The sequence below is a fragment of the Poecile atricapillus genome, chromosome W (genome assembly GCF_030490865.1).
Source record: "Poecile atricapillus isolate bPoeAtr1 chromosome W, bPoeAtr1.hap1, whole genome shotgun sequence".
NCBI lineage: Eukaryota > Metazoa > Chordata > Aves > Passeriformes > Paridae > Poecile > Poecile atricapillus.
In genome coordinates this window covers 866,076-882,239 of record NC_081288.1, presented here as the reverse complement: position 1 = coordinate 882,239, position 16,164 = coordinate 866,076, and the positions used below count along the sequence as shown (strand labels likewise).

At 59.9% G+C, this 16,164-nt stretch overlaps 2 protein-coding genes across 4 annotated transcripts; one reads left to right on the top strand and one right to left on the bottom strand.

The window, feature by feature from the left end:
• Positions 1-34: 34 nt before the first annotated feature.
• Positions 35-5,804, bottom strand: LOC131591683 (GRIP and coiled-coil domain-containing protein 1-like). Of its 3 annotated transcripts, none has more exons than XM_058862624.1 (3): positions 5,755-5,804; positions 3,010-3,938; positions 35-1,815 (listed from the first exon to the last, which is right to left on the bottom strand). In XM_058862624.1, the coding sequence occupies exons 2-3, from the start codon at positions 3,871-3,873 to the stop codon at positions 520-522; spliced, it is 2,160 nt and encodes a 719-aa protein (XP_058718607.1). In that variant the 5' UTR covers positions 3,874-3,938; positions 5,755-5,804; the 3' UTR covers positions 35-519. The 3 variants fall into 3 exon arrangements, with proteins under 3 accessions (XP_058718607.1, XP_058718608.1, XP_058718606.1); XM_058862625.1 differs by having other exon boundaries at positions 3,010-3,883; positions 5,755-5,779; XM_058862623.1 differs by lacking the exon at positions 5,755-5,804 and having other exon boundaries at positions 3,010-3,997.
• A 1,970-nt stretch (positions 5,805-7,774) lies between these two features.
• Positions 7,775-15,821, top strand: LOC131591548 (acrosin-like). Its single transcript, XM_058862359.1, has 5 exons — positions 7,775-7,856; positions 8,730-8,942; positions 12,898-13,157; positions 14,074-14,207; positions 14,691-15,821. The coding sequence occupies exons 1-5, from the start codon at positions 7,786-7,788 to the stop codon at positions 15,819-15,821; spliced, it is 1,809 nt and encodes a 602-aa protein (XP_058718342.1). The 5' UTR covers positions 7,775-7,785.
• Positions 15,822-16,164: the final 343 nt, after the last annotated feature.

Sequence of the window (16,164 nt, the reverse complement as noted above, 5' to 3'; positions counted from 1 at the left end):
AAGCAGGAGCAGGGCACTCATTTCAGCGGGAGGGAGGGAGGGCCTGAGCCCCTGGCTGAGCCTGCAGTTGCATCCACTGCTCAAATCTGGCTCTGGAAAAGAACCTGAGGGGGAAATTCCCAGGATTTCCTGCACTGATCCCCATCTTCCCGAGCCTTCCATGGCCTGGTGCCTTTTTAGCTCCACCTAAAGTGCTTCCCACCTTCCCTTTCATATCCTGAGTCACCAGCCTGGCTGGAGCTTGAAGATCCAAGTGAATTCCACTCGATCCCACGCCTGAGAGGTAGGGATTGTTTTTAAATCGCCTTTAGAACACCTCAGCACCTTCAATTCCACGGCTTTCAGATCAAGTCCCAACTCGGAGCGAATTCTCCCTGCAGAGGCTTTGGGGCTGGAAAAGTTGGCACAATCCCACTGCAAAAACAGTGACTGGAGCCCAAACCCTGGAGAGCTCCCGGGATGAGGTTTTGGGCAGTCCTCAGGAACGACTCTTATGGAAAACAGAACCAACTCCAGCCCTCATCTCTTGCCGTGGAGCCACCAGGAGCCGTGTGCCGAGCTCTTGGCGATGCTCAGCTTCTCCTCGGGGCTGAAGTGGAGGATGGCCAGGATGGCGGTGAGCGTCTGCTGCCGGCCCCGCGCGTCCGGCAGCGTCAGGAAGCGGTACACCACGTTCTTCAGGTACTCCAGGTTGGCTCCTTCCCTGCTCTTATCCCGGCAATTCTTCTGGATCTCTCCCCGCAGCGCCTCCACCTCCTCCCGGTGCTTGTCCTCCTCGGCCAGGGCCCTGCCCTGGAGCTGGTGCAGCTGCACCTCCAGCCGGTGTTTGTGCTTGCGCAGCGCCGCGATCTCCACCTCCTTGCGCGCCAGCTGCTCGGCGTACAGGAAGAAGGTGGGCTCGGAGCCCGAGCAGGGCTGCAGCTCCTGCGGGAGGATCTCCGAGGAATCCCGGCCGGGAACGTCCCCGGAGGCGCCGTCCCGGGAGCTCTTGGTGCCGTGGGGCGGCGCCGGGGCGCGGAGCCGCTCCAGCTCCCGCTCCTTCTCGGCCAGCACGGCCAGCGCCCGGTCCCGCTGCTTGTGCATCTCCTCCTCCAGGCGCAGCGCCCGCTCGCGGAACTGCAGCTGGCAGCGCTCCAGCTCCTGCCGGTGCAGCTGCTGCAGCTGCTGCAGCTCCTGCCGCTTGGCCTCCAGCTCCTGCCGCTGCCGCTCCTGCGCCTCGTCCGCCGCCAGCTGCAGCAGCACCTGCTTGTCCCGGAGCTCCGCCAGCTGCTCCCGCGCCTCCTCCAGCTCCTTGGCCAGCCCCACGTCCTTGCTGGCCTTGCTCTTCAGCACCTGCTGCGCCCTCACCTTGTAGCGCTCAAACTCCTCCTTCAGCTGCCTCAGCTCCTGCTGGCAGTGCCCGCCCGTGCCTTTGTCCCCGTCACCGCTGCCCGGGGCTGGCTCCGCTGGCTCCGGTGGCTCCTCTGGTTCCCGCGGCTCCTCCGGCTCCGGCTCTGGGCCCTTCCCGGCCGCCGCCTGCAGGAGCTTCCGCAGCTTCTCCATCTTCTCCTTGAGCACGGACACGTCCAGGGTGGTCTCCTCCACGGCCTCCTCGCCCAGGGAGCGGCTGGAGGCGGCGATGGCCAAGGTTTTGTTCTCCAGGTCCAGCTGCAGCAGGCGGTCCTTGAGCCTCTGGATGGTGGCCTGGTCCCTCTGCTTGGTCCTCTCGTAGGTGCCCAGCAGCTCGGACACCTGCGCCACCTGCGCCTCCAGCTCGGCCACGCGCTGCTCCTCCCGCTGCGAGCGCTGCCGCAGCTGCTCCTCCGCCTGCGCTGTCTGCAGGGACACGCCGGGGTCAGGGCAGCGCAGGGGACAGGGGGGGACAGCGGGGGGACAGCGGGGGGACAGGGGGGGACAGCTGGGTCACAGCTGGGGTCACACCTGGGGCTATACCTGGGGTCCCACCTGGGTCACAGCTGGGGTCACAGCTGGGGTCACAGCTGGGGTTATACCTGGGGTCACAGCTGGGTCACACCTGGGGTGACAGCTGTGTCATATCTGGGGTTATACCTGGGGTCACAGCTGGGGTTATACCTGGGGTCACACCTGGGGTTATACCTGGGGTCACAGCTGGGTGACAGCTGGGTGACAGCTGGGGTTATACCTGGGGTCACACCTGGGGTCACAGCTGGGTCACACCTGGGCCCTGCTCTGCTCCAAACAAGGGGCCCTCCCCACCCCTGGAATCCTGCCTGAAACATCTCCCTGCCCTGGCTCTTTGGGGATTTGTGTGTTTAAAATCCTGGGATGGTTTGGGATAGAGGGGACCCCCGAGCCCCCCAGTGCCCCCCACACCTCCCACTGGCCCAGGCTGCTCCCAGCCCCAGGCTCCAGCCTGCCCTTGGCCACTGCCAGGGATCCAGGGGCAGCCACAGCTGCTCTGGCAATTCCAGCCCAGCCAGCAATTCCCAATTCCCAACATCCCAACATCCCACCCCCATCTCCCCTTTCTCAGGGAATTCCCTCCATTCCCTCTCTCCAGCCCTGCCCCGGCTCTGCTCCAGGAAGGAATTTTGGGATCCAGGGGTTTCCCTGGGAATCTCAGCACTGCAGGAAGGGTCTCCCTTCCCTTTTCCAGCCCCAGCTTCCAGAAAAATCCCTCGGGATGGACCCAGAGCCTCCCAAATCCCAGAATGATTTGGGATGGGCTCCAGGGACCTTCAATCCCATCCCATTCCAATCCCACCATCCCAGGCTGCTCCAAGCTTTCCTTGGCCATTCCCGGGATCCAGGGGCATCCACAGTTGCTCTGAGCCATTTATTTCAAACCTCCTGGAATCTGAGGCACTGGGAAGGGGAATTTGTCCCACTCCAGTCTCACTTCCCGGGTACCTCCCACCTCCAGCTGTTCCCCAGGATTGTCACCCCATCAATCCAAGCCAGGACGCTTTGGACTCAGACTGGGAGTGGGAATTTGGCTCCTCCAGCCCCAAACCCCACCCCAGTCCCTCATTCCCATCCAGGAATCACCTTCTTCATCTCCTGCACCAGCTGCAGCTGGAAGTGGTTCTTGAGGGCGGCCATCTCCTCCTGCAGCTCCTGGATGCGCGGGTCGGCTTTGCCGTTCTCCTCCCGCAGTCCCTGCAGCTCCCTCCGCAGCTCCTCCAGCTCCCGGCTCAGCTGCTGCTCCTGGTGGCCCTGGGCTCGCTCGGCGGCTCCGGCGCTGCCGGCCGATGCATCCCTGGCCTGCTGCAGCTGCAGCTCTGCGGCACGGCGCGCCTCGCGCTCGGCGCGCAGCAGCTCCTGCAGCTCGCGCAGCATCAGCCCGTGGTCGCCCTGCTCGCGCTCCCGCTCCCGCTGCTGCTCCGCCAGGCGCCCGCGGGTCTGGGCCAGCTGCTCCTGCAGCTCCGCGTCCCTCCCGGCCGCCTCCTCCAGCTCCCGCCTCATCTGCAGCCGCTCCGCCCGGTACGAGGCCTCCACGCGGGATTTCTCCTGCGTCAGCGTGGCCAGCGCGGCCGTGAGCGTGGCCAGCTGGGCTTGCAGCTGCTGCGGGCGCCGCTCTGCGTCACCGGGACACGGCTCCCCGCTCTCGGAGCCGCTCGCATCCTCTGCTCCCCGGGAAGGGGCGGCCGAGGGTTTCTCCTCCTCGCTGTCGCTGTCCTCACCCCGGCGCTCCCCGGGCGGTGACACCGCCGGGTTCTCCTCGGGGGACACGGACAGCACCTTCAGGCTGGACTCCAGAGCTTCCTTCTCCTTCAGGAGGCTCTTGTAGGCCAGGACGACGTCCTTGAGGCGCGCCTGGAAGCGCTGGAGCTGCTGTTTCTGCGTCTCGATGGTCTCCAGCAGCTCCTTCCTGCTGGGGCCGCCACCGAAGTTCATCCCGAACTTCTCCATGGTGGGGAATCTGGGGAGAGAGGGATGGGGAGGAAAGGAACCTTGGGATGGGCAGGGGAAGAGGTCTGGGCACACACGGGATGGAAAATGGGCAGCAGACAGCATAAACATCACTAACAAACATCAGAAACATCATAAACAAACATCATAAACATCAGAAACATCATAAACAAACATCAGAAACATAATAAACATCACAAACATCAAGAACAAACATCAGAAACATCATAAAAATCATAAACATCACTAACAAACATCAGAAACATCATAAACAAACATCATAAACATCACAAACATCACGAACAAACATCATAAACATCACAAAAAATCACACAAACATCATAAACATCACAAACAAACATCACAAAAATCACAAACATCATAAACATCACAAACAAACATCAGAAACATCATAAAAATTATAAACATCACAAACAAACATCAGAAACATCAGAAACATCACAAACATCATAAACATCATAAAAATCACAAACATCACAAAAATCAAACATCACAAAAATCAAACATCACAGACATCACAAACAAACATGAACATCACTAACAAACATCATAAAAATCACAAAGATCACAAAAATCAAACATCACAAACATCACAAACATCACAAACATCACAAACATCACAAAAATCACAAACCCTGGCCCACCCTCCTGAACCCCCCTCAAAATTCCCATCCCGACCCCCCCAAACTCCCATCCTGACCCCAAACTCCCATCCTGACCCCCCCGGACACCACCGAGCCCCCCTCATCACCCCCTCAGGACCACCCTGACTCCCCCCCTGACCCCCCCAAACCATCCTGACCCCCACCCTGAACCCCCAGACCACCCTGACCCCCCCGGACCCCCTGGGCCCCCATTGTCACCCTCTCAGGACCCCCCTGACCCTCCCAAACCATCCTGACCCCCCCGGACACCACCGGGCCCCCATCGTCACCCCCTCAGGACCACCCTGACCCCCACCCTGACCTCCAGGACCACCCTGACCCCCACCCTGACCCCCCAAAACTATCCTGACCCCCCTGGACACAACCCTGACCCCCACAGTCCCCCCCTCAGGACCACCCTGACCCCCACCCTGACCCCCCCAGACCACCCTGACCCCCCCGGACACCACCGAGCCCCCCTCGTCACCCCCCCAGGACCATCCTGACCCCCACCCTGACCCCCCCAAACCATCCTGACCCCCTCAGGACCACCCTGACCCCCACCCTGACCCCTCCAGACCACCCTGACCCCCCTGGACACCACTGGCCCCCCACAGTCCCCCCCTCAGGACCACCCTGACCCCCCAGATTCCCATCCTGACCCCCCCGGGTCCCCTGGGCCCCCATCGTCACCCCCTCAGGACCCTCCTGACCCCCTCAGGACCCCCCTGACCCCCTCAGGACCCCCCTGGCCCCCTCAGGACCCCCCTGACCCCCTCAGGACCACCCTGGCCCCCTCAGGACCCTCCTGACCCCCTCAGGACCCCCCTGACCCCCTCAGGACCCCCCTGACCCCCTCAGGACCACCCTGGCCCCCTCAGGACCCTCCTGACCCCCTCAGGACCCCCCTGACCCCCTCAGGACCCCCCTGACCCCCTCAGGACCACCCTGGCCCCCACCCTGATCCCCTCAGGACCCCCCTGACCCCCTCAGAACCCCCCTGACCCCCACTGTCACCCCCTCAGGACCCCCCTGACCCCCTCAGGACCCCCCTGACCCCCTCAGGACCCCCCTGACCCCCTCAGGACCACCCTGACCCCCACCCTGATCCCCTCAGGACCACCCTGACCCCCTCCCGATCCCTCCGCCCACCTCGGTCCCCTCCCGTCCCCTCCCGTCCTCCCCGGTCCCCCCCGGTCCCCCCCGTTCCCCTCACCTCCGGCCGGTTCCGCCGCGCGGCCACTTCCGCCGGAAGCTGCCGGTAGGGGCGGGGCAATGGCTCGGCCACGGGGAGGGGCGTGGCCTCGCACCATATAAGGAGATGAGTGGGCGTGGCTAAAGGGGCTGCTCAGCGCTGTGGGTGTGGCTTTGCTGTGAGGGGCGTGGCCTCAGTGCCGAAGTGGGCGTGGCCTCAATGTCGGGGTGGGCGTGGCCTCAGTGCAGGAGTGGGCGTGGCTCGGCGCCTGAAGTAGGCGTGACCTCGGCGCCTGGAGTGGGCGTGGCCTCAGCGCTGGGGGCGTGGTCTGGGTGAGGGGCGTGGTCCCCGCCGTGGGCGTGGCCAACGGGAGGGGCGGGGCTTCCGGCCCGGCTCAGCACGGCGGGGACGGCCCGGGGGTCCCGAGTGCCCCCCCGGGAATGCCGCGTGTCCTCTGTGTCCCCCCGTGTCCCCCGTGTCCCCCTCCGTGTCCCCTGTGTCCCCCCGGGAATGCCGCGTGTCCCCTGTGTCCCCCCCCGGGAGTGCCGCGTGTCCCCTGTGTCCCCTTCGTGTCCCCAGTGTCCCCCCCCGGGAATGCCGCGTGTCCTCTGTGTCCCCCCCGTGTCTCTCCCGTGTCCGCCCCCGTGTCCCCCGTGTCCCCTCCGTGTCCCCAGTGTCCCCCCGGGAGTGCCGCGTGTCCCCCCGTGTCCCCAGTGTCCCCCTCCGGGAGTGTCACGTGTCCCCCTGTGTCCCCCCCGTGTCCGCCCCCGTGTCCGCCCCCGTGTCCCTCCGTGTCACCCCGTGTCACCCTCCGGGAATGCCGCGTGTGCTCTGTGTCCCCTCCGTGCCCCCCGTGTCCCCCCCCGGGACTGCCGCGTGTCCCCCGTGTCCCCAGTGTCCCCCTTCGGGAGTGTCACGTGTCCCCCATGCCCCCCCAGTGTCCCCCCATGTCCCCAGTGTCCCCCCATGTCCCCCCATGTCCCCAGTGTCCCCCTCCGGGAGTGTCACGTGTCCCCCTGTGTCCCCCCCCGTGTCCGCCCCCGTGTCACTCCGTGTCCCCCCATGTCCCCCGCGTCCCCCGCGTGTCCCCAGTGTCCCCCCCGTGTCCCCAGTGTCCCCCCATGTCCCCCTGTGTCCCACAGTGTCCCCCCCGTGTCCTCAGTGTCCCCCCCGTGTCCCCAGTGTCCCCCCATGTCCCCCAGTGTCCCCCAGTGTCCCCCCCGTGTCCCCAGTGTCCCCCCAGTGTCCCCCCCGTTCTGGAGCCGTTCTGGTGCCACCGAGTCTGGCTCTGCCAGGGGCCAACAAAATTGTGACCTCCACAAAGACCCCGGGACAAAACTTTGGCCCCTGTTTGTACATCCTGAGCCACAAAGAAACAAATCTGGTTCTGAATTAAATAAAAATTAATTAATTAGCATCGGTCACCTGCTGATTACTGAATTCTTCCTTGGGCAGGGACACCTCTCTCTGTCCCTGTGTCCAGCCCGCCCTTGGCCACTGCCAGGGATCCAGGGGCAGCCACAGCTGCTCTGGCAATTCCAGCCCAGCCAGCAATTCCCAATTCCCAACATCCCAACATCCAGCCCTGGCCTCTGGCACTGGCAGCCATTCCCTGGCTCCTGGCCCTGCAGCCCTGTCCCAGTCCCTCTGCAGCTCTCCTGGAGCCCCTTCAGGCCCTGCAGGGGCTCTCAGCTCTCCCTGGATCCTTCTCCTCTCCAGGGGAACATTCCCAGCTCTCCTGGAGCCCCTTCAGGCCCTGGAATGTTCTGGAAGCTCTCCCTGGATCCTTCTCCTCTCCAGGGGAACATTCCCAGCTCTCACCCCCAGCCCCCCCCAAATCCCTGTCCCAGGCTCGTGCCCAGCCCGGTTCCAGAAGGTTCTGCCCGGTCTCAGCCCGTGCTGGTGCTCACAACGTTCCACATCTCTGTGACACCGAGCTGTCCCTGTGTCCCTGGAACCGGCCCCTGTGTGACATCAGCCCGGGCCGGTGGCACCGCCAGGGCCACCAGAGGTGACAGCAGCGCTCCGCCTCTGCCACCTGCGCTGGCACCGATGGCTCTGCTGGCCCTGCTCGTCCTGCTGGCCCTGGCCGGGCCCGTGGGGGGCACGTGGGACACCTGCAGGTCGGTGTCCCCAGGGGCTTGGGGACACTCGGGGCTGTCCTGGCAGGGATGAGCCCCTCGGGGGTCCCTGTCCCCACTGTCCTGGGGGGGAGTCCCTGTCCCCACTGTCCTCGCTGTCCCCACTGTCCCCACTGTCCCCGCTGTCCCCGCTGTCCCCACTGTCCCGGCACGGATGAGCCCCTCGGGGGGTCCCTGTCCCCACTGTCCTGGGTGGGGTCCCTGTCCCCACTGTCCTGGGGGGTGTCCCTGTCCCCACTGTCCTGGCAGGGATGAGCCCCTCGGGGGTCCCTGTGTCCCGCTGTCCTGGGGGGGAGTCCCTGTCCCCACTGTCCTCGCTGTCCCCACTGTCCCCACTGTCCCCGCTGTCCCCGCTGTCCCCACTGTCCCCACTGTCCCCACTGTCCCCGCTGTCCCCACTGTCCCCGCTGTCCCCGCTGTCCCCGCTGTCCCCACTGTCCCCACTGTCCCTGCTGTCCCCACTATCCCCACTGTCCCCTCTGTCCCCTCTGTCCCCCTCTGTCCCCACTGTCCCCACTGTCCCCTCTGTCCCCTCTGTCCCCTCTGTTCCACTCTGTCCCCACTGTCCCCACTGTCCCCACTGTCCCCACTGTCCCCACTCTCCTGGAACGGATGAGCCCCTCGGGGGGTCCCTGTCCCCTCTGTCCCCACTGTCCCCGCTGTCCCCACTGTCCTGGCAGGGATGAGCCCCTCGGGGGTCCCTGTCCCCACTGTCCCCATTGTCCCCGCTGTCCCCTCTGTCCCCACTGTCCCCACTGTCCCCACTGTCCTGGCACGGATGAGCCCCTCGGGGGGTCCCTGTCCCCGCTGTCCCCGCTGTCCCCAAGCAGGTCACCAATGGCTTTGTCCTTCCAGAGGGACCTGCGGGCTCCGTCCCTTGGCTTCCGACCACAGCTCAGCCGCTGCCACCTCCCGCTTCCTGGGTGGCACCGGGGTCCCCCCGGGCTCCTGGCCTGGCATTGTCAGCATCCAGGCCACCTGGGCGAACGGCACGTGGCACATGTGCACCGGTGTCCTCCTCAGCTCCCGGTGGGTCCTCACGGTCGCACACTGCTTCGCCAGGGGCGGGTAAGAAAAAATATTGGTGTCATTTATCTCTCTTTGCCTCTTTTGGGCTGAATTCTCAGCTTTTCTCTCTCTGCCTCTTTTGGGCTGAATTCTCAACTTTTCTCTCTCTGCCTCTTTTGGGCTGAATTCTCAACTTTTCCCTCTCAGCCTCCTTTGGGCTGAATTCTCAACTTTTCCCTCTCAGCCTCCTTTGGGCTGAATTCTCAACTTTTCTCTCTCTCTCAGCCTCCTTTGGGCTGAATTCTCAACTTTTCCGTCTCTCTCAGCCTCTTTTGGGTTGAATTCTCTGTGGATTTAACTTTTCTCTCTCTCTCAGCCTCTTTTCGGTTGAATTCTCTGTGGATTTAACTTTTCTCTCTCTCTCAGCCTCCTTTGGGTTGAATTCTCTGTGGATTTAACTTTTCTCCCTCTCTCTTTGCCTCCTTTGGGCTGGATTCTCAACTTTTCTCTCTCTCTCAGCCTCTTTTGGGCTAAATTCTCAACTTTTCTCTCTCTGTCTTTGCCTCCTTTGGGATGAATTCTCTGTGGATTTAACTTTTCTCTCTCGCTCTCAGCCTCCTTTGGGCTGAATTCCTCTGGGATCCTCCCTCCTGGGGACTCCCACTTATCTCAGTCCTTATGATTCAAAGAAAACTCCCGAGCTCGTTAGAATCTTATTTCTCCTATTTATTTATTAACAGGTGATCACAAAACTTAACAGCTTTCTCCGGGCTGGCTACACAAATTTAATCTTTGCAATTTGGCAAATTTCTTTCTTCTGATGGTACAAACAAGGCCTTGTGGCACACTTTGTGTCTGATCCACAAAATGGCCCCGAAATACGCAGTTCTTTTATCTTTATACCTATTTTTACCCGATTAACAATAGACACGAATATTATTTTTCTTAATGACCCAATGACCCATCACCTCTGTGCTGCACTGCTGCATTTTTTATCTAATCACCCAAAAACCTCCAGGAGAAGAAGATGAAGAAGAAAGAAGAAGGGACAAGAGACAGCACCGTAAATCCTCAATCTCGTCTCCTGTTCTCTAAACTAACTTTTTCACCCAGTGATTAAAAAACTTTCTAATCTACACACTTACATTTTCAGCTTTTCCTATCTAACTTTACCATTTGTTCTCATGTATCACCATGAAAACACGCTCATGAATTTCGTATTCTATGAAATATATATTATTATATTATAATTATATAATATATTATATTTATATATATTATATATGTTATATATATTATATATAGTATATATATTATATATACTATATATTATATATTTTTAAAAATATTTTATATATTATATTATATATAATATATATACTATATTATATATATTATATATTATATATTATATATTATATATTATATATTATATATTATATATTATATATTATATTATATTTCATATTCTATGAAACTCAGTGTTTTTCTAGATCTTATAACTGAGTATCAGAAACAAGGGCACACACTCTGGATTCCAGACTCCTAAAATTGGTGTGTAAAAAACGCTCGCTCGCGGTGAGAGACTTCTCCAGGGTCAAGGTGTTCAAGGATAAGCGATTTATTATAAGGGTAAAAAGAGGGGAGAGCCGTGTCTGCCACCAGCCTCGGCATCCCCATGGGCCAGGGGAGGGGAGAGAGAGATGGGAGAGAAGGGGAGGAGAGGTTGGAAAAGGGGAGGAGGGGAGAGAGAACAGGTGGAGAAGGGGAGGAGAGGTTGGAAAAGGGGAGGAGAGGTTGGAAAAGGGGAGGAGAGGTTGGAAAAGGGGAGGAGAGGTTGGAAAAGGGAAGGAGGAGAGAGAACAGGTAGAGAAGGGGAGGAGAGGTTGGAAAAGGGGAGGAAGGGAGAGAGAACAGGTAAAGAAGGGGAGGTGAGGTTGGAAAAGGGAAGGGAGGGAGTAAGAACAGGTAGAGAAGGGGAGGAGAGGTTGGGAAAGGGGAAGAGAGGTTGGAAAAGGGGAGAAGGGGAGAGAGAACGGGTAAAGAAGGGGAGGAGAGGTTGGGAAAGGGGAGGAGAGGTTGGAAAAGGGAAGGAGGGGAGAAAGAGTTGGTAGAGCAGGGGAGGAGAGGTTGGAAAAGGGGAGAAGGGGAGAGAGAACGGGTAAAGAAGGGGAGGAGAGGTTGGAAAAGGGGAGGAGAGGTTGGAAAAGGGGAGAAGGGGAGAGAGAACAGGTAAAGAAGGGGAGGAGAGGTTGGAAAAGGGGAAGAAGGGAGAGAGAACAGAGGGAAAGAGGGAAAAAGCAAAGGGAGAAAGCAGGGAAGATTAGGGGGTAGGAGCAGGGAGAGGGGGCTGAGAGTTAAGAGGGGGGGAGAGGGGTAAGGGGGTAAGAGGGAAAGGCTAAGAGATAAGAGTTAAGAGATCGAAGTTCTTGTTACAATCCAATCTATCTTTTTCTATCGTGAATATTCTAATTCTCAGTAACCAATCACCATGAGACACACCCACTAAAGAATTTACATCCAGCCTATGCGCTTCCCTATATTAACATACAGTGTTGCATTTTAGATTCTACAAAACCTTACGAGTTCTTCCCTTGCTTCTGGACCTTTGTGCTTTTCGATCAGCAGAAGGACATTGTTTTATCAACAGGGATTCTCCTCTAGGAGAATTGTTCTAGGCTACTGTTCTTTGGTTAACCAGTGCTCAGTATCCTGAGACTCAAAGCAGGCTTTCATTGCTACTTCGATTCCAGCCTTCGTATTTTTAGAATCTTTTGCCCATCACGTTCATAAGGTTTCCCTGTTTCACCCTCCCCAACAAACCAGCAGGGACAGAGATGTCCCCAGAGCACAGCCAGGTGCCCAGGTGACAGCACCAGGTGCCACTTTCACCCCGGCTCTTTCCTCTCTGCTTCCCTCTTGTAGTGCATCTAAAAATCCTGGTATCTCCCAAGGGTAAAACTCACCTCGGACACTTCCCTGTCCGCCTTGGGAAGAGGAAGGCAGGGAAATGCTGGGCCACTGCCAGCCCGTGGCTCTGTCACCCCTGTCACCCTGTCTGGAATCCAGAGTGTGTGCCCTTGTTTCTGATACTCAGTTATAAGATCCAGAAAAACACCGAGTTTCATAGAATATGAAATTCATGAGCGTGTTTTCATGGTGATGCATGAGAACAAATGGTAAAGTTAGATAGGAAAAGCTGAAAATGTAAGTGTGTAGATTAGAAAGGTTTTTAATCACTGGGTGAAAAAGTTAGTTTAGAGAACAGGAGACGAGATTGAGGATTTAAGGTGTTGTCTCTTGTCCCTTCTTCTTTCTTCTTCATCTTCTTCTCCTGGAGGTTTTTAGGTAATAGTCAGTGATTGGATAGAGAATGCCACAGTGCATCACAGAGGTGATGGGTCATTGGGTCATTAAGAAAAATAATATTCGTGTCTATTGTTAATTGGGTAAAAATAGGTATAAAGATAAAAGAACTGCGTATTTCGGGGCCATTTTGTGCATCAAACACAAAGTGAGCCACAAGGCCTTGTTTGTACCATCAGAAGAAAGAAATGTACCAAATTGCAAAGATTAAATTTGTGTAGCCAGCCTGGAGAGAGCTGTTAAGTTTTGTGATCACCTGTTAATAAATAAACAGGAGAAATAAGATTCTAACGAGCTCGGGAGTTTTCTTTGAATCATAAGGACTGAGATAAGTGGGACTCCCCAGGAGGGAGGATCCCAGAGGAATTCAGCCCAAAGGAGGCTGAGAGCGAGAGAGAAAAGTTAAATCCACAGAGAATTCAGCCCAAAGGAGGCTGAGAGAGAGAGAGAAAAGTTGAGAATTCAGCCCAAAGGAGGCAAGGAGAGAAAGAAAAGTTGAGAATTCAGCCCAAAGGAGGCAAGGAGAGAAAGAAAAGTTGAGAATTCAGCCCAAAGGAGGCTGAGAGAGAGAGAGAAAAGTTAAATCCACAGAGAATTCAGCCCAAAGGAGGCAAGGAGAGGGAAATTACAGCCCCTGTCCCCTCTCTAGGGACATCTCCACGTGGGAGGTGGTGATGGGGGCCACAGACCTGAGCCAGCCGGGCCCCGAGGCTGCGGTGAGACACATCCAGAGGCTCCTGGTACACCGGCACTACGTGCCTGCCACGGCGAGGAATGACATCGCCCTGCTGGAGCTGGAGCAGCCCGTGGAGTGCAGCGACTACATCCAGCTGGGCTGCGTGCCCGACGCCTCGCTCAGGGTCTCGGAGCTGAAATCCTGCTACATCGCCGGCTGGAACTTTGCCAGAGGTGAGTTCCCATGCAGGATGTGCGCCCTGAGGGAGAGCTGGGCATGCCAGGGACACAGGCTGGGCACCCTGGGGACGTGGAGTGGCCACAGACAGAGTCCAGCTGCGGGATGGCAGCAGGGCCGGGGCTCGGAGCAGCCCGGGCTGGGGGGAGGCTGGGATGAGCTGGGAGGTTCCTTCTCAGCCAAACAATTCCTGCTGGCCCCGAGAAGCCTCTGCAGAGATGGCTCCGGTTCCTCCCGGGACCAACAACTGGGACACAGCTGGACAGCATCGCTCCGTGGGGAAGGGGCAGAGCCGGGCCCGGGGAAGGGGAAGGGGCAGAGCCCCGGGGAAGGGACAGAGCCGGGCCCGGGGAAGGGGCAGAGCCCCGGGGAAGGGACAGAGCCGGGCCCGGGGAAGGGGAAGGGGCAGAGCCCGGCCCGGGGAAGGGGCAGAACCCCAGGGAAGGGACAGAGCCGGGCCCGGGGATGGGGCAGAGCCGGGCCTGGGGATGGGGAAGGAGCAGAGCCGGGCCCGGGGAAGGGGCAGAACCCCGGGGAAGGGGCAGAACCGGGCCCGGGGAAGGGGAAGGGGCAGAGCCCGGCCCGGGGAAGGGGCAGAACCCCGGGGAAGGGGCAGAACCGGGCCCGGGGAAGGGGCAGAGCCGGGCCTGGGGATGGGGCAGAGCCCGGCCCGGGGAAGGGGCAGAACCCCGGGGATGGGGCAGAGCCCCGGGGATGGGGCAGAGCCCCGGGGATGGGGCAGAGCCCCGGGGAAGGGACAGAACCCCGGGGAAGGGACAGAACCCTGGGGAAGGGGCAGAGCCCCGGGGAAGGGGCAGAACCGGGCCCGGGGAAGGGGGCAGAACCCCGGGGAACGGGAAGGAACGGGTCCCGGGAGCTGCTGGGGGCTCATTCCCGCGGTTCCGGGATCAGGAATGGTTCTGCAGGAGTCCAAGGTCCACCTGATGGACACGGAGCTCTGCAACAGCAGCCGCTGGTACTCGGGGGCCGTTCATGCTGACAACCTGTGTGCTGGGTACCCGCAGGGTGGCATCGACACCTGCCAGGTAGGAGCCCCCACACACAGCCCAGCCTGTCCCGTGGGAGCCCCAAAAATAGGGATGTGACCCTGGAACATCTGTCCCCCACACATCTGGGAGAGATGGGAGAGCTCTGAACCCTGAGATGAACCTTCCCAGGCTGGGAATGCAGAGCTGGCAGGGGCTGGGAGAGAGGAGCCAGCCCTGGGGATGGGAGAGAGGAGAAAACCTTGGGATGGGAGAGAGGAGAAAACCCTGGGATGGGAGAGAGGAGAAAACCCTGGGATGGGAGAGAGGAGAAAACCCTGGGATGGGAGAGAGGAGAAAACCCTGGGGATGGGAGAGAGGAGCAAACCCTGGGGATGGGAGAGAGGAGAAAACCCTGGGATGGGAGAAAGGAGCAAACCCTGGGGATGGGAGGGAGGAGCAAACCCTGGGTATGGGAGGGAGGAGGCAGCCCTGGGGATGGCAGCAGCCCACCACAGCCTCTGATCTTCTCTCCTGGCACAGGGGGACAGCGGGAATCCTCTCATCTGCAAGGACAACAGAGCCGACTACTTCTGGCTTGTGGGAGTGAGCAGCTGGGGAAAAGGCTGTGACAGAGCCAGGCACCCCGGGGTCTACACCTCCACTCAGCACTTCTACAACTGGATCCTGCTCCAGACGGGCCTGAGCCCAGCTGACATATCCGGACCAGCACCGGAGCCAAACTGCACCCCGACTTCTGCAGAGACCCCGATACCAGAGCTGGAACCAGAGCCAGAGCCAGAACCAGAACCAGAGCTGGAACCAGAACCAGAACTGGAACCAGAACTGGAACCAGAACCAGAGCTGGAACCAGAGCCAGAGCCAGAGCCGGAACCAGAGCTGGTGCCAGAGCCAACACCAGTGCCAGTGCCAGAGCCAACGCCAGAGCCAGAGCCGGAACCAGAACTGGAACCAGAGCCAGAGGAGGAGCCAGAGCCAGAGCCAGAGCCGGAGCCAGAGCCGGAACCAGAGCTGGTACCAGAGCCGGAACCAGTGCCAGTGCCAGAGCCAACGCTAGAGTCAGAGCCGGAACCAGAACTGGAACCAGAGCCAGAGCTGGTGCCAGAACCAACACCAGTGCCAGTGCCAGAGCCGACACCAGTGCCAGTGCCAGAGCCAGAGCTGGAACCAGAGCCAGAGCTGGTGCCAGAGCCGCTGCCAGTGCCAGAGCCGACACTAGTGCCAATGCCAGAGGCAACACCAGAGCCAGAGCCAGAGCTGATGGTGCCAGAACCAACACCAGTGCCAGTGCCAGAGCCAGAGCTGGAACCAGAGCCAGAGCTGGTGCCAGAGCCGACACCAGTGCCAGTGCCAGAGCCGACGTTAGTGCCAATGCCAGAGCCAGAGCTGGAACCAGAGCTGGAACCAGAGCCAGAGCTGGTGCCAGAGCCAGTGCCAGTGCCAGAACCGACACTAGTGCCAATGCCAGAGCCAGAGCCGGCCCCGGAGGCAGAGCCGGCCCCGGAGGCAGACGCGGCCCTGGAGCCCGAGGAGCCGGTGCCGACACGGGAAGCGGACCGGCTCCTGCTCATCTCGGTGCCGTACCAGAGCCTGCTGAAGTTGTGTGAGCTGCTGAGGAATTTCCTGCGGTTCCTGAGGGAGCAGCTGGGCTGAGCCGGAGGATGAGCAGAGCCGCCTGTGGCTGCTCCGAGCCGGAGCCGCGCCCGCGGGGTCCGGGGCAGCCGCAGCGCCCGGGGCCGCTCCGGCGCCCCCCGCCCTCCCCCGCGCCCACCCCAGGCCGGAGCTGAGTTTGTTGTTGGAATAACGCTGCTCGTGCTCGTGTTCACCGCGGTCTCGGCGCGATTCGGCCTCCCGGGCAGGGCAGGGAGGGCCCGGGCCGGGAGCCGGGAGGGGAACGAGCGGGGAACGTGCGAGGAGACGAGCGCGGAGCCGGGGAGGAGCGGGGAAAGCGCTTTAATGCCCGAGCGGCCCGGGAGCGGAGCGGCTCCAGCCGGGA

Coding starts and splice junctions, on each gene's coding strand:
- LOC131591548 (XM_058862359.1), top strand. CDS start 7,786: ATGGCTCTGCTGGCCCTGCTCGTCCTGCTGGCCCTGGCCGGGCCCGTG. Junction 7,857..8,729: donor GGCACGTGGGACACCTGCAG/GTCGGTGTCCCC, acceptor TTGTCCTTCCAG/AGGGACCTGCGGGCTCCGTC. Junction 13,158..14,073: donor CGGCTGGAACTTTGCCAGAG/GTGAGTTCCCAT, acceptor TTCCGGGATCAG/GAATGGTTCTGCAGGAGTCC.
- LOC131591683 (XM_058862623.1), bottom strand. CDS start 3,984: ATGTTTATGCTGTCTGCTGCCCATTTTCCATCCCGTGTGTGCCCAGAC. Junction 1,816..3,009: donor TGGTGCAGGAGATGAAGAAG/GTGATTCCTGGA, acceptor GTGTCCCTGCAG/ACAGCGCAGGCGGAGGAGCA.